This window comes from Thunnus albacares, chromosome 6 (genome assembly GCF_914725855.1).
Source record: "Thunnus albacares chromosome 6, fThuAlb1.1, whole genome shotgun sequence".
Taxonomy (NCBI): Eukaryota; Metazoa; Chordata; class Actinopteri; order Scombriformes; family Scombridae; genus Thunnus; species Thunnus albacares.
In genome coordinates this window covers 10,919,926-10,936,638 of record NC_058111.1, presented here as the reverse complement: position 1 = coordinate 10,936,638, position 16,713 = coordinate 10,919,926, and the positions used below count along the sequence as shown (strand labels likewise).

The window sequence follows — 16,713 nt, the reverse complement described above, 5'->3', positions numbered from 1 at the left end:
GAGGATCTTATCTGCCTCTCCTCTGTGTGTACATGTGAACGGGACCGACAGTTGGCAGAAGGGTTGTGTGCCAATTCCGAGCAAAAGAGTCAGACTCAAGATACAGTAGAGGACTAATTCCAGCCTGCTCTCTGGCCTGACCGCTCTGACACAAAGTCCCCTCTCTGCTCCATTTCATTCTGACAGTCGGATCCAGTTTCACACCATCTGACTGCTACTTTACCTCATCCTGATCAAAGAAGCTGGAGTCCTACCTGTCCAGGCCCTGTCACCCATGAGAGGGAGTCAATTATCCGCTATCGCTTCTCATCTTCTTTCTGTAAGACCCTTAGCCAGAGCTCCATGTCCATTTGGCGCCTCTCATTCCTTAGCAGAGTCAGAACATTCCCAACAGTTCGCCTGACATTCATCACGTTATCCCGCATTAATCAAAGATCAGTTTGGCAGGATCTCAATGCCTATGGTTAGGCAGGGGGGTTTGTGCAGGGGGTTTGATCCTAAAATTGCCTTTGAAAGAGCTACTTCTAATCAGGGCCAGAGTGGCACTGCAATGGTGGCGTTCTTTGGAGATGCAGTCTGGTGCAGTCTTTACTTAGTCGAAGTGGTTTGTGGAGCAGACGCCATGGCTGCACTGGAAAATGTTGCAGATAGAGTAAGGAAAAAAGACACAGCAAAGCCACTGTTATTCTTTCTTTCTCTCTCTGTGAGTGTGTGTAAAGAACAAAAGATGCACACATTCTTGCTGAGATATTCAATTGTGCTTTCGTTACTCAGTGAAGCAGGCATAGGAGTGTCTTTCCATTCTGTGACAGTAAAGCTTTGATGTGTAATGAATAATTAATTGCCAGCTTCCTAATTAATCCAAAATCATATTTCCTATATTGTTTAAAATATAGCATTTTATTATGCTGACTTTGTTGTTGACACAATCAGTGTCAGTAACCCTTAAAGATTAAAATATACTCCATTTCATCCCACTGCCATCTCACTCACCAACCCACTTACACATGCACACTCATAAATACCAGATGTATCCACTTACTGTATATATCAAGGGAAGTAATGGAGACAGGAACCATAGCCTGCCGTCTTTTCATTCTGCTGAGTTGCGGAGGTGAGAAATCACTGAAACTGGACGGTCAGCATAACACAGGCGCTCCTGTCACACTAGCTTTAACAGCTCTCTCAAATAGAATGACCCACACACCTCTATCATACACACACACACACACACACACACACACCACACAAACACCGCGAGGGGATTGAGCCAGAAAGAAAAGCTTTTCTGCTGAATGTTGCAGGGGGCTGTGCAGTAGAGGTCAACGGGGACAGGGGGCCTGAATACAGATGGACTGCAAGACCAAAGGGGCTCTGATAAGGCACAGGAGAGGGCACGAAGGTCCAGAGCAAATGAGGAGGGAGAGGGAAACCAAAGGAGGAAAAGACGTAGGCCACACACAGAGCTGGTAGGCAGTGGGAGATAACTCACACTGCCCAAGTCTTTTCACTGAGATTCATATACTACAGCAGAATCCCCTCCATTTGGAAACATAAAACTCTCTAGTACTCCTCTCCCGGCTCTCTGATTTGGGAGCAGCTATTGTGTTCCTTCTCTAATATTCTGCAGAGATGCTTGACAGAGATATTACTCTGATACTGATATTCATCCAAACACAGACATTCTTACAAATTGGTATGTAAATAGCATTTTTATAATTAATTATAACCTGAATAAAGTTGGATAACTGAGTTAAAGGATGTGGATGCTAAATGTATATTGTGTATATGTATATGTTCTCACAGTATTTTGGCAAACATGATCCAATCCAGCTGTTTGAAGTCACATGCCAAAGATTTTCCCCTGGGAAGGCACTATACTCTACCATCTGAATCTAATCTTATTTATATTGGTAAAAAAGAATGAGCCCCAATATGACCGGATTTCTTTCTCTGGGGAAGTTTTGGTGATTTTAATATTACAGGTGCTGGTCAGTGATTTAAATATTGCCTAGAGTGCATATGCCTGATATTTCTCCTACTACCCCAGTTATAATTAAAGCCCCAATTACCTACTGTTTTTCGGCACAGTTATTGGTTCTCTTGTAATTTAGGTCCCGTCCTGAGAGACACCTTGTGTTTTAGAGTTTCATTAGCTCAGTGCATACTTGTGAGTTCTTTGTGAAAATGGAGGACATAGAAAAGAAAAGCCATTACAAGAGTAAGAACCCGCAAGCTCTTACAGTTAAATGGGCTGATCTAATTTCAGCTACAGGTAATTATTCTGTCTTGGGTAGTCTGCCATCCTATAACTAATTGTATGTGTAGTGTACCACATGTATTTAACACTATCATCACCTCACATACTCCAGTCCCTTTCTTACTGTAAAGGTATAATAAGAATTCAGAGAGAACCGTTTAATAATTATTTTATTAAACAATATTAAAAAAAAGCACTAATAATTTGAACTTATTTGAGAATTTGAGATCTTTCTCTATTTAAGAACCAAAGTTTTAACATTGTGTGAAATGTGGTCCGAAGGATGGGCTTTGTTACTGAGTCAAATATTTTATTTGCCCCCTTCCCCTCCCCCTGGAATATTAATCCTGTCTGAACAGGGCTTATGTAAATTTAAAATTCGTGCAAAGATAGCTACAAGTGTGTACTACAAATAGGATTTAAGGTTAAGTACTAAGTCTTTAATAGGGCTGTGCACCATAACATGCAAAAAGAAATATGAATGCCACAGTGCTTTAAGCAGGTCATATAAAATAACTTAACCTAAATATTTTCACCTAAACATCTTAATTCCCATTTATAATTAATACACCAGTAGTAATAATGCATCTGTTGTTACTTGACATTTTAATTTACCATTTATAGATATTTACTCTGACATGTGCCAAACTGTAATTTTAATGGTTTCACAGGGAAATCTCCAGGGAGTTCTAATTATAACGTATACTGAAAGAAATATGGGACTGGCCTATTTTATTGAATCATACCAAGTGTCCTGGCGTAGATAAGACTGTTTGGTGATTTTACTTTCTAAATTTTGCTTTATACAAACACAGTAAACCACCTACATTGAGGTAAAAGAGCAGCACCATTGTTTAATTGAAACCATTCTTCTGCTGTTTCTATCTGCGGCTCTATCCCACAGAGACTGAAGCCAGTGCCATCCTGGCGTGCTTTATGTCTATGTGCCAGTGTGCGTGTGTTTGCCTGGGAGGCTGCTGGAGCCACTGAGCATATTAAAGACCTGTTTACTCAGCTGAGGCTCCATTTCCCTTCTTCCCAGTATAAAAGTTACACACGCACAAACACCCACAGAGAGACACAAGCATGCACAACGCGTGTAAAGGCACCAATAAAGACAAGTTGAAACATTTTGATGGTAAAGAAGGAGTGGTCTCACTAAGTCTCTCTTTCTACGGCTTATCATAATAATAAGGAGAGTCTAACCTTTTCAGATAAAAAGCAAAGACCCCTCCCCGCTGCATATAGAAGTGCTTGATCTTTAGCAGTCTTTCATTCCTGTGGTGAAGACCACTACTAATACAGCCCACAGTGTCACAACACAATGGCTGTGCTAAAGTACTGTTTTAAATTCTTCTTCTTCTTCAGAGCACTTGTCAGTTATCAAACTGGAAACTGTTCTTATAAGGAATTTTAAACAATTCCTCTGTCATTCAGAGAAAAACTCTGTTTGATGTTTATTAAGTGAGGATAAGCAGTAGAGAAAACAGGAACAGATCATCATTTAACAATATAAAGAGTCTTCTTTTTGGCATGCAACAAAAGCAGCAGGAAATGTCAGAATTAGAATATCGTAGTGTTCCTGCTTGCTTTCTGCTTCAAAGAAAAAATTGGAAAATTAAATATAGTGAGGAAAACAAAAGCTTGCACATTGTAATTAGAAACACTGCGATATTTATCTTTTATTAATTCAGAAGTATTTTTTTTCATGTATTCAGTTCTCTATTCCACAACCAAGTAAGGCCAAACTTCAAAGGGATGATACAGTTAAAGAGGACGCAGGCACATGACACTCATCCTACTCCGTTATAAATCTGTTAATTAGTGTACAAAATGAACTCATTTCCGGAGCCAACTCTCTATCAAAGACATGAGTGAAACACTTTTATGTGTTTGCTTTGGCACGGTGCTTATGTCCCACTGCCCAGTGAACCAAATCCTTATCAGACACAAACAACCCGCCCACGCTCAGCTCTGCAGCTAGCCTTGAGAGATGTCAGGTCCACTGAGTGTATGTTTTATGAGGTGATCCAAGCAATGTGTGACTGGCCTGCTGGCTGGGGACAGAACGCTAGTCTCTTTGAAGTCCACTCCTGACAACGACACTGCCGTTGACTGCTAGTCCAGTGACTCATGGTGAAGAACAGGCCGACATGCAGGACCAAACAAGAACAGTATCACTATATCATCAGTCGCTTTTTACAGGAAGTCAAACAGACTATAGCTGGCAATGGCGCTAGTATGCCTTGGTAAATTACAGGCTTTTATTGCTTTTTCTTACATCAGCCTCTGTTTTTTCCAGTGTGAGAGAATACATGTGTCATGTCAGTGAGGGTATACAGACTGAATGGGGTTAAATGTATATGGGAGGGAGTGATTATCTTCTAGGTTTCTGAGGTGTCTGTGCCAAGGTTTCACCTGAGCAGCTGCACCTGTACACAGACACTTGAGGGTCACGTCAGCTGCTATTTTCTGTCTCCTCGTATCTGCTGTCATTCTATCCTTCTCTGTCTCTACCTGTCTGCCCTGCAACATGGCAGAATTTTCTGCTCTTCTAAATGTCCCCCTTTAAGCCTCCCTGCACTCTTTCCTGTCACTCAATTTTAATTGTTTAGTTCAATATCTGTTTGTCTTCATGCAGACCCCTTTCTTGACGTTAGACACTGTCATCCCCCGTTATAGCTGTGAGAGCTGTCTTCTGGGGCACCCAGGGGTGGAGTCACTTCATCCAGAATGTGTAATGTGCATTGTGTACAGCCTAATAGGGCTATTTAATGCCCCCTGGCTGCAGGGCCAGGTGGGAGCTGGCAGTGTGAGTTATCATTAGTTTGAAACAGTCACTCAGATTGACATCAATGCCTCCAGTGCTCCTTTGCATTAAGTGCAGCCTGTCACATCAGTACTACACACATATAGTGGTATGTACTGAGGCACACACTCTAAAAACCGGTTGCTCATGTCCTTAACACAGAGGTAGGGTGAAATGTTCCTGCTCCTGTGAGCCATCGCTTTATCACCGTAAGGAGGAATTTTTCTTCACTCAGAATAATTTTATAGATGTGCATACCTTCCACGAGGAACATCGACGTCATCTTTCCTCCAGCGTACATTGGGTTGGGGATCTCCTTGTACCTGGCAGCGGAACTCCACCGTCTCCTCTTCCAGGACCACCTGGTTGATCGGCCTCCGGAGGAAGGTTGGTCGCTCTGCGGGTTGGGCACAGAGGATAGAAATGAATGACTTCATACTATAATTAATTCAGAGTTTATGTCAGTGCATGAATGTACAGTACAGGTACTTATTCCACTAAATGGCCTCTTGTTATAGAATGACTACCTCTATTTACTCATCATTTTCATCCCAGTCATTCTCTTTTCTGTTCATTAGCACTCTATGATCATCCGTGATCTCTTCTATGATTATTATATGGTTGAAGATATACAGTAATGGCACTAAGGCAATGACTAAACTTATTACTGGTTCCTTGTTCGCTTTGGAAATATAGAAACTGAGGTTTATGCAGCTAACCTATTCATTATATTTTATCCTGACTCTGTAACATGACAGTTTAATGACTAAGTATCAAATGTGTTGCCCAGTAAATGTGCTTTAGACTGTGAGTAGTTTAGTAGGCAGACTGCACCAAAAACCATGATCACCAGGAATTTAAATTCAACTAAGAAAGCACTTTCCCCATAAGTATGACCATGTTTGAGCTGAACGTACATTTGAGACATTTCCCATACTGAGAATTTTATACTAACTGACAATATACAGTAACGGGGCCCCCCTGCTACATCACTGAGGAAAAACAGAAAAAGCTTACCAAATACAGTGACTTGTGCTGTCTCGCTGTCCCTTTCTCCGACCATGTTGGTACCCACACAGATGTACATGCCAGCATCACTCTTTCTTGTGTTGGAGATCATAAGCTTCCCTCCTCGAATCTAAGTCAGGAAAAAAAAACACATTATACATTGCACAAATAATACTTTCTGCCTCTTTTTTTCCCTTCTCCCAACTTTCTTCCTTTTTCTAATTGACCCATCCCAGAAGCAACACCGCTGGGGATTGCAGCCCACCCCTGTTGTGGTATGCAAAAGCATTTTTCCTATTTGCCTAGACACTAAAAATAAAGCTGACAATAAACTGTCACAGTGCCTAATCAGTCCACTTATTAAAACAGACGGTAATAGCACTCACAGTGATCCTGTCATCTTTGTCCTCAATTCGCACTTTGTCTTTCTTCCAGTAGATGGTGGGTTCAGGATGGCCTCTGGGAGGAACACACTCAAGGATTGCTGGCTCTCCTGCTGCCACCACGACGTCTGTAGGGTTTTGTCTGAAGTCATCTCGCAGCACTGAGGGAGAAAAGAAGGAAAGGTTCAGCAAGTGCTCATTTCACATAACTTAGCAGCATACCGCTCATGAATTCTTGAATATTTAAATCACCATTATAACATTTCTTCTAATGTATTAAGTTATGTGTACAACACAGCGTGAGTATATGCAGCATCTGTCGATTTAAAAAGCGGTCGGCTATTTAAATGGGATGCGCGGCTTCATCTGACTAGGCGAGCACAAGTGAAAGCTAATTGGAGGTAATGGAGGTCCCTGTGGAGGTAGAAGAACAAACAGAGACGGAATGCCCTGAAGCTTGGTGTCATTCACATGTGAGAGCTCACAGGGGTGCAACACTGCTTCGCTTTTCTGGTATATTCACATACACACATATAAACCCACATGGATACGTACTAACACTCAAAAAAAACAGCGGGTGGTCTGACGAACAACTGTGGCCTTGTATCTAATCACCCTCAGGTAGGCCTTTCATCACACAGATAGCCTCTCACCCTGCAAAGTGTTCAGTGAAACACACAACACCACTTCATTATAAAACAAGGAGTACTGCTGTCACACACAGACACACACACAAGCACACAAATGCAAATCGGAAAGCGCATACGCACACAAACGTAGTAAACTAACTGTAGGAAATTAAACACTCAATCAACTGTGTATTTAGAGAGTGATATTCAATATCTAGCATACAGCTTCCATACCAATCTGTGAATATAAAAATACCTAATAGTCAAAAAAGGTTCAAAGGTACAAACTAGGGGTCACTCTGGCTCTCTCCTGTTGTGTGAACTCAAACAGATATTTCTCCATTTGATCTACAATGAATTTAATCCGTGGAATAGCACTCTAGGAATTTCAGCTTTAGTGTGTCCATCCATGCTGCAGTGAGGGACACATGATTCCTCTGATGGATAAAAGGACTAAGCTTGTTGGAGGATGTTTGAAGATGCTCGAGGAGGGCTAAATTAAGGGCAGCACCACAGGTCCTTATGTAAATTTCACGTGGCACAGGGTACAATGGCAGGGAGGGCCAGGATTATACGAGAGGATCACTGGTCCCCGCGCTCCAGGCTTCTCTCATCTCTTCATTCGCTCTTCTTACCCTCTCTACCAAAAGCCGCGCAGCCATTGTCTTCTTATTTATTTATTTAGACCAAGGGGAAGCAGGGCGGAGGAAGAGAGGAAGCTTTCAACCCAATTATCCTGGGGATGCACACGGGTACAGAGTGGGACTTCTGTGTGACATGAATTCAAATGAAACCTTTACACAGGGGTAATAGCAGAAAATACAGAAAAGGTAGAGGTAGAGGTTTTTATTCTCTCATGCAGGGCTGCCCTCTAATCTAAAGAGCTAAGGTAATTAGCCAGCTCCAGAGTGGTGGACCCCCTGGTCAGGGTGGGCATAACAGCCACCACCACCGGGCTATCTATATTTGCATTACAAACAGAAGTCCTGCTGTTTAAAATCATAGCCTGGTTTGGACCATACACAGCCTGTTGTTTTCAAGATCGCGTTGGATTTAATTGCTCTTTTCCATTCATTGCTGATAGCACCCATGGGATTTTGTCAGAATCAATTTCCTTTGAAACAGAACAGTGACAAAAGAAACACGTTAGGTGCATCATTACGGTGCTTGTGCCACGCTGTCTAATCTAATCTAATACTGCACAGTACATCACAGCAAATGCATCCATACCCTGCAATCAAAATAAATACAAAAAAGTAACCACATACTGCAGAGAATACAAAAAATCATTGAATAAAACACATTCCAAATAAAAACAACATACAGACACTTGTTGAGGACAGGATAAACACAGGGTTACAAACAGCTACAAGCAAACAAACAGACAAAAACACTGGTGAGGGGATTATGCCCTGTGTGTTGGTGCAGGGCTCGCTAATACCAAGAAAACACTCTGAACAGATACATTTAAAAAGGGCCAATCCAAATACTCTTAAACACGCTATCTAATGCTAACTACAAGACCATGGTCATCAAGGTCAACCTCCTACGGTTTAAGTACACACACAACTCAAATATTCATCACCTCACCGCAATGTTTGCCTTGCTTTATTACTGTATGAACTTGTGTCTCTCTCATAGCTGCAGGCACCTCAATGGGCAGAACTAAGGTTTGTCAGGGATCACAGGGCAGTGAAACCTTTGTATTAGAGTCATAAAATGACTGTTTTCTATGTTAATCTGTATGTGGTGCATCTGATATGCATATATCATTAACTGGGTGTGTGTACTCACTGTCTAAAACTGAACTCTGCCTTCAACTCTGAGGCCCTATAGGCATTCAGGCCCGAATCATCTGACAGACATAAGGTAATTGCATTTCTATCCCCCTGAAACACTCAGCTCCTCTTCCACTGAAAACATCTTACCTCCCATGGAGTTCCAGCAGGCCCCAAACTCTGCCGTCTTGCTTATTAATATTTATATATTTTTACATTTACACCCCTCTGTTGGCAAGTGCTACATCTGTCAATCCGGCTGCAGGCTAAAAAGAGCCCATATCTGAAAAAATATTAATCTTCCTTTGCCTCTCGTATTTTTATTTATTTATTTATTTCTCAAATATCAGGAGTGGGGTGATTTGAATGAAGGAGCATCAGGCAGGGGGTAAAGCATGGCAAATTTTGTGGCTCTTTCACTTGGCACTGTATCAACACCTAAAACTTAAAGGGGAGGGAGTCAGGTTGCAAGTTGCACTGTGAAACAGCCAAAGGGTTGAGAGTGGAGGTCTTTGCCAAAATAAAAACACAAACGAGACACCCACGCAGTTACTTTGTAAACCAGATTGTCCTACATTGGGGCAGTGGAGGCCTGCAACCATTAGAGAGGTCTACCTGTGTATGTGTTCTTATCAAAGATAGACTCAACACACACACACACAAAAAAAATCAGCCTGACGCAAGATACATGACAGCACAAACACCCAGCATCATAGCACAGAGGTGGCAGGGCAAGGACAGGATGAGGAGAGATATTTTGTACAGTGTGCCCTCTTCTCCCACCCAAGATATTACTCACTGGAGGGTGACACTGCTTGTCGGTAAGATTAGTGGGGAGCCTTGACTGAAGCGTCCAGCCTGCATACTGAGATAAGTGCTGACAAACACATTCACCTACAGGAGCGTACCTAGCATTGGTTCACAAAGGTTGCGCTCACTGCCACAACACCACAGACTGATGTCTAAAACCTTTTTTTCCCCCCTCAGTTTTGTCATTCACATCACTTTGATAGACATTCACCACACACACAAAAACCTACACACAAACCTGGCAAACTGTGAAGAATTCTTAAGAGCTGCAGGGCTTGGTATCTTTTTTGTAATACTGTAAATGTGAATGTTTGTGTATGTTTGTGTGGTTGTTATTACTTTTCCCTCCCTATTTACTGCAGAAAAAGACCCTCCATACTTTCATGGATATTCTCCTGGGTCAGAGGCTAAGAAACACAGAGAAAGATTACAACAGCTAGAAGCCAGGGGCCATACCCCAACACCCAGGCCCACCACCTTCTACCCACACTCTTGATTAGAAAATAAACCATGCACACACACACACAAACTAGGAGAGCTGTAGAGAGGTAGCTCCAAGCTATAATATCATTTCGTTTGAGTGCTTTTTGCGCTTCATCCGGCAGAGTTCTATTACAATACCGCCATTTTCAATTCCACCCTTAGAGAAAAAAGACAATATATATGTCACTTGACAAACATACCGAACCCTCTGTATGTGCTGTCATTGATGTTTTGTATGACTGCTGACGCTGAAGGCTGGAGAACAATAATGCCACACTATATAATACTACATAGTGAAAGGAGATGTGCACCATTTGTCTGGATGCAGGCTTTTTCTCTTGCTCATTTGCCCTCCCACTGGCCAGAGCTGACCTTTGGCCCCCATCCAGATGCAGAAATTACCCCCTCAGCAGGCAGGCAAGCAGCAGGTTCGCACATATCCCCCTATATTCCTCCACTGAGGGGTTGCAGGTCAGACCAGAGAAACAGCTGCAAAAATATGGCCGTCTGGCGGTGCCCAAGGCTGTACCTCCTTTGAGAACTGAGTAGAGACTCTCATCATTAGCACAACTCATCACCATCTCTCTCTGTCTGTCTTATTCTCTCCTACCACCGTCAGGGGTCATTCTCTGTCTTTCTTTTTCTTCCATCTTCTCAGTTCATCAATTTTTTTTCCAATCCCACAGCGTTGTCCCATGCGTTGCATCTTGCCCCCTCCACTCATTTTCAGCCGCTTGTCAGTGCTCTCTCTGCACTGACTGCAGATGAGGTTCTGCAGATGAAGCCGTATACATGCACACCCGATCATTCTCCGTAGACCATGGCCGATCCTGATATGATCTCCACCACCATTCTCCCTATCTGCAAAATCCTGAGCTAAGGGATTGTAAATAACACTGTCACTTTCAGAGATAAGATGCAGGAAATATGGAAAAGAGTCAAGGTAAAGAGAATCATATGGCCGGCAGTGATACCATAGTAGAGGGAAATCACAGGCGGTGATATCATATGAAATGTGCATCTTTAATAGAGCCTTGGAGGGAATAAAAGAGACATGAGAGGCATGTTTGCTCTGGTGAAAATACAGAGGAAAAAAGAGGCAAGACATAACACAACAGGGGGATGACGAGAGGATGCCTGATCAAGGTCAAACTGAAGAGGTGGTGAAGAGTACAAAGGTGTTGAATAGATGGGGCTGACTGTAAATGAATGGAGTACATTCCATCAAACTCATACCTCATACTGTGCTTCTACCTCTGATTCAACAAGCCTAAACAAACATCCTTATTTAAACAGCAGCTGTGTTCAAAGCTCATTTTTCAAACAGCGCCCCTAATTTGGCCTAACAAGCCCCTGGGCAGCACAGTAATGACAGTAGGACCACAGTGGGCAATTCTGTTGGCCGATCCAGGAAAAATGTGTGGTGCTGCACCTGAGAAACAATATAATTAACTCTTAATGAACCCCTTTCCTTTACAGCCCTTAACAATACCAACACACACATACGGACACACACACACAATTCAATTTAGCCTAATCCATGCTTTATGGTAATGTATAGCTCATTAAAATGTTAGTTAAAAACTCATTAAAATTCACTTGAAGAAGTAATGGCTTCATTACAGTAATATGCTGAAAAGCAAAGAAAAAGACAAGTAAGGACAAGGAGAAGAAAGAGAGCAGAGAGCGACAGCTTTCTAATCACTTAATTGTGTCTAAAATGGAATACATTTGCATAATAAATAATGATGTGCTGTATCCTTCTTTCTATCTTCTCCATTCTCATAGCACTCTGTAATTAACAGGCGCTACAATTAAAGATGCATTTTGCCCTAAAATAATTTTGGTGGCCATTCCAGTTTTCGTTCTCATCTTGTTTATGGTCATGAATGTGTTTTGGGGGGCTTGGCAGATGCAGGCAGTGCACCGAAACTGGAGCTGGCTGATACTGATGAACAATGTGCCCATGGGTCTTTGTGCCTGCTCTGATAAGGCATGATGTTGTGCTGATGTTTGTGCTCAGTCCAGAATGGACACTTTACAGCCGGAAGGGGGAGTAAGACATGAAGGAAGGAGAAGAAGGGGAGGGGGGGGAGTGTAGATGAGAGCGGGATTGATTTCCTGCCAATTCCAGCACAGAGACAGCACAGACAGAGGTAGTGAGGCATTATGATGGAGCAGGTGGGTCTGCTTCCTGCACTGGGTAAAGGAAGAGCGGAGACGAAGTTAAGTGAGAAGAAGAGGGGAAGAAGTAGTGCACTCCGGCAGACAGGCAAATGTCTCCTGTTAATGTCTTCTCTCTCTCTCTCTCTCAAAAAAAAAAAAAAGTCTCCTATTGCATCTGAGCAATCTTAACATGCCTCGGATAACATAACAGTGAAGCTGCTCAAGTTGTATAATAAGGAGTGAAATAGTCTTAGACAAGAGAGTGGCTACAGTAAGTAAGCGTGTTGAGAGCTGAGTGGCATGCTGTACTTTGAAACATTTAGAAATATTGAAAGCTAACTCCCTTTAACAGCTGGAAAATCTACTCCCCTTACATCTTGCAGTAACTCAATGTGTTGATTCTTACAAGAATAATGTTCTGTAAAACAATTTGGCCATGGTTAGCCCTGTTCCCTTTTTGCCCAGAATGTAAATTTAACTCTCGTTGTCTTTGGGCCTCCCTAGTCTGGGGAGACACGTCACTTTGAATCAACACTGGTTAAAACATTAGAAGTGAGCTAAAAGAACGGGTCTCTCATTAACTCTGGTTTTCTGGTTATGAGTTACCAAACAACTGGACTCAAATACAGCTCTAGACCTCATATTTATAATGTCTAGGGGAATCCACAGGTCTAAGAATGGAAAATGAAAGACATATCAGCTTGACTTTCCTTTCATGACTTAATATTCTTTACATACAGAGCAGAATACTTATTTTTCATCATTCATCTGCCATCATGTTCTCTTTCTACGCCATCTCAAACAATGTTTTAATATCTCATTATTTTTCATCTTCACCATCTCTCCCTCTCACCTGTGGTGTTACGGTTAATATGTATAACCCCCCACGGAGTTTTCTCATGTAGCTTAGTGTAACATATGTCACAAGTCCAGCTGTGGCACACTGTCAAACCAGAGGACTAATGTCACTGAAAAGAGGAATGCTGTTAGAAGCCACTATGACAGACATTTGCTGGATCTGAATATAAGTCTGTTTGTGTGTGTGTGTATGTGTGTGGCTTCAGCATATTTGTGTGAGCTCTGGCCTAATGACATTGAGGTAGTGACCTTCCACAGGGAAAGATAATCCCCAGGATGCTGCTGTACTGAGTCCAGGCTGAGAGAACACGGCTGCATTCCCTCGGAGACTGCACAAACACACACACACACACATACACACAAAAAAGAAGTCGCTTATCCGGTGTGGCATACTTACACGGGCATCTCTGGTGAAAATGAAACCCCTGCAGCCTACAGCTCTGTCGTCCACTGTGCAAATCTTCATATAATCTTTAATAGCTTCCCCCTCTTTTTTTTTTTTTTTTTTTTTTTTACGCCAGCCTATTTGCTGCAGCTCCTTACGTGTCTATTTTATTGTTTTGGTCTATAATTGGATTGGCAGTAACGTCGAGCAGAGAGCCGTTAGGAGCTTGTAAAAGGTGTCACTCTGCAATGGTAGCCCCGTTTTAATTAAGCTCTCGGCTGGAGTTGAGCAGCTTTTATCTAGCTTGGTCTGATGAGCCCCCAAGTGCGAGTGTCTTCCTCAGGACAAGCAGGAGGAGGGAAGGAGGTGTTCACAACAGCTGTAGATAGCCCAGTTTACTGTACTCAGCATCCCTCCCTAGACACCAATCTATATGCCTGGACCGAGAAGATACTGATCATAAAAATGCCGTGTGTTTGTGTGTGTATACCATTACTGTGTGTCCTTGTGCTCATTGTGACAGAGCCCCACCCATCAGTGGTGTGCAGTCATGTGCGTACTGGTGCAGATGCAGAGCCAGCCCAACAACATGGCGGCAGCAAATGGGCACAAACAAGAATCTAAACAAACACAGCAGCAGACTGATCACACTCACACACTGCTGCTGTGAATTCTGAACTAATCCTACTTTACTGTCCGGCTGCTGTGTGTGTGTGTATGTGTGTGTGTGTGAGAGTGTGTGTCTGAATCTGCATGTGAGGCTGATGCTGTAGGCAGTGCTGTACACGGCATAATGATGAGGGAGGTGTTCATCACAGTCCCTCCTTGCCTATTCCCCCCCTCCTCAATCCTCCTAATGGCCTCCTCAGATCATCTTTCCTTCAATCAATACTGCCTGAAAGGAAGAATCCCACACCTAAGGACACTTTGTTCCCCACTGTAGATCACAGGTGACACATTTTCCATACCAGGAATCGTCCGGTGGCTCTGGATTAGAACCTTATTGCGGACTTTGAACTAGTTCTGATATCCATCAAATGTAGAGGTCTGGCCACTTTCTAGGTGGGTGGCTTGGGCAAGGGAGTGATAAAGTTAGATTTGTGAGCAGAGGAAACCTGAGGTCTGTCAGTGCGAGCTCTGCCAGTGTGGCTAACAGAAAGCAGGTAGCAGAAGAGGCGGGGTGTTAAATCACATGCAGCCTGGATGCAGAGACATTTAAAGAGATTTATTGATCACTTTATAGATCTTAACCCTTGAGGAAGAGCAAAAATTAAACTGGATATGGAGATGACCTTTACAACAGCCTCAGCCATGGATAGGGACTTTCTCCATCTCCATGTCCCAGCATGCATGTGTGTTTGCTGTTTATGATTGAGGAGGAAGAAGCAATTCACCATTTAGTCAGAATGTGCATCTGAAAATTCCCCTCTGTACAACCGGCACCACTATCATGCTGAAGATGTGCCATATACTTTATGTGTGTCTGCTGAAGCGTGATTGAATGCTGCACATAACATCTAAATACTTGGAATAAATTGTAGCGGTGCTGCTGCCTGCTCAGCAAATCACTGCTACATTAGGCCCACCTAAGTACCACACACTCATATACACACAAATTACAATTTCAAGTGTCTGTGCTGCAGAGTCTGTCAGTTTATATGGAAAACAGTTGCCCACCACACGGCAGAGCAACGCACCAACAGCACTAATAGCAAACTGATCACTCTATACTGCACTGGAATAGCAGGAGGGAGATAACGCTCATATACACTCCATTATATTGATCAGATAAAAAGACCTGCAAGACACCATACACACACGTACAGATAGCAAATTTACTATATAACTGATTCATATGTTTATGCATTAACATGTGATGCAAAAGACATCAGGGTGTGTTGATATGCTTTGCTGTAACTAGCTTGGCGGAGCAGTTAAATGATTTATTGAAGCTATCGCATCTCTGACGTCATTCTGTGGAGGAGCTCTACATCTTGAGAGAATCCGCATGACAGTCTGGTTGCTTATTTCACAATCCAATTCGTGTTAATTGCATTACAGAGGAGTAATTGTGTTAGTTCCATCTGTAATCAGCTTACTGCCTCAGTGCAGCTGGATATACCTTTACACCAGGCTTATGTAACCTGCGTGCTAATGGGGGGAATTTCATTCATTTCGGGACATGGAGTAAAACCCAGGATACTCAGTCAGGTAATCTGGCCTGCTGAACAATCTGTATGTAATAACCCTGGTGTGTGTGTGTGTGTGTGCACATGTGTGTGTGAGTCTGTGTGTGAGTCAATCCATGCTCATATTATCATGCAAATGGAAAACAATCTGAAACACACCACTGGCTGCCATGCTCAGGATCAGTGCAGAGCACTGTGTCTAAACCATTCCTGTTTTGCCCCTCAGCCCTCCCCCTTTTTGAAAAAGTCATGGTCCCCATGGTTTATCTGACCCCCCTTAAATTTTCTCAGGCACCACATCAGAAAGGCAGATTTAACAGTACTCTTTTATACTACAAACTTGTCCAATGCATCTCTGTAGGCTCGGGGTTGTTTCTTCTCTGTGAGCTTAATCATTTAGGCAAAGGAACAAAGTTAATGAGGCAACTTCTAATCTGAAGCTATTCGGAGTTCTGTCAACAGTATTGACTGCACTGCAGATCGGATAAGATATTGTTGGAGGGCACCGATGACCTACATAGCAAGGACAAGACAGTGGCTCAACAGCAGTACAGCACAGCGATCCCACAGCTCTCCAGGGCACAGATTCTGCAGCAAAGACACAACAGTGAAAAGACCCTGTATGTGCGTTTGTGTGTGAGCTGTATATGTGTGTGAGCAAGCTTTTCCACTTCCACCCACGCAGTGTCCTTTATCTTTACAGTTCCCAGCTTTCATATCACCCAGTAGGAGAATTTGTGACCAGCTATATACTACCTCTTGCTGCTGTGCAACTCACAATCAATACCGATTTCACCTGGCAATTAGCTAATAATTCAGCGAGTTAGAGCTACTGAGCCAGAACTGCTTAAGATAGAAGCCAGGAAGGGGGTGGAGTGGCTGTGGTCTGCCACATGGCTGCTGTGAATGATGCTCATGAGTGTTTGATACTGAAGCTTTGTGCATTTGTCTAGTA

At 42.8% G+C, this 16,713-nt stretch overlaps 1 protein-coding gene across 11 annotated transcripts in view; it reads right to left on the bottom strand.

The window, feature by feature from the left end:
* robo2 (roundabout, axon guidance receptor, homolog 2 (Drosophila)) overlaps positions 1–16,713 on the bottom strand; it is a 343,248-nt gene that overhangs the window by 55,270 nt on the left and 271,265 nt on the right. For all 11 annotated transcript variants that reach the window (XM_044355122.1, XM_044355121.1, XM_044355131.1 and 8 more), the window contains 3 exons: positions 6,464–6,621; positions 6,087–6,207; positions 5,328–5,466 (listed from right to left, as the gene is read on the bottom strand). In XM_044355122.1, coding sequence (XP_044211057.1) covers positions 5,328–5,466; positions 6,087–6,207; positions 6,464–6,621 — 418 coding nt within the window. The remainder of the gene's footprint in view (positions 1–5,327; positions 5,467–6,086; positions 6,208–6,463; positions 6,622–16,713) is intronic.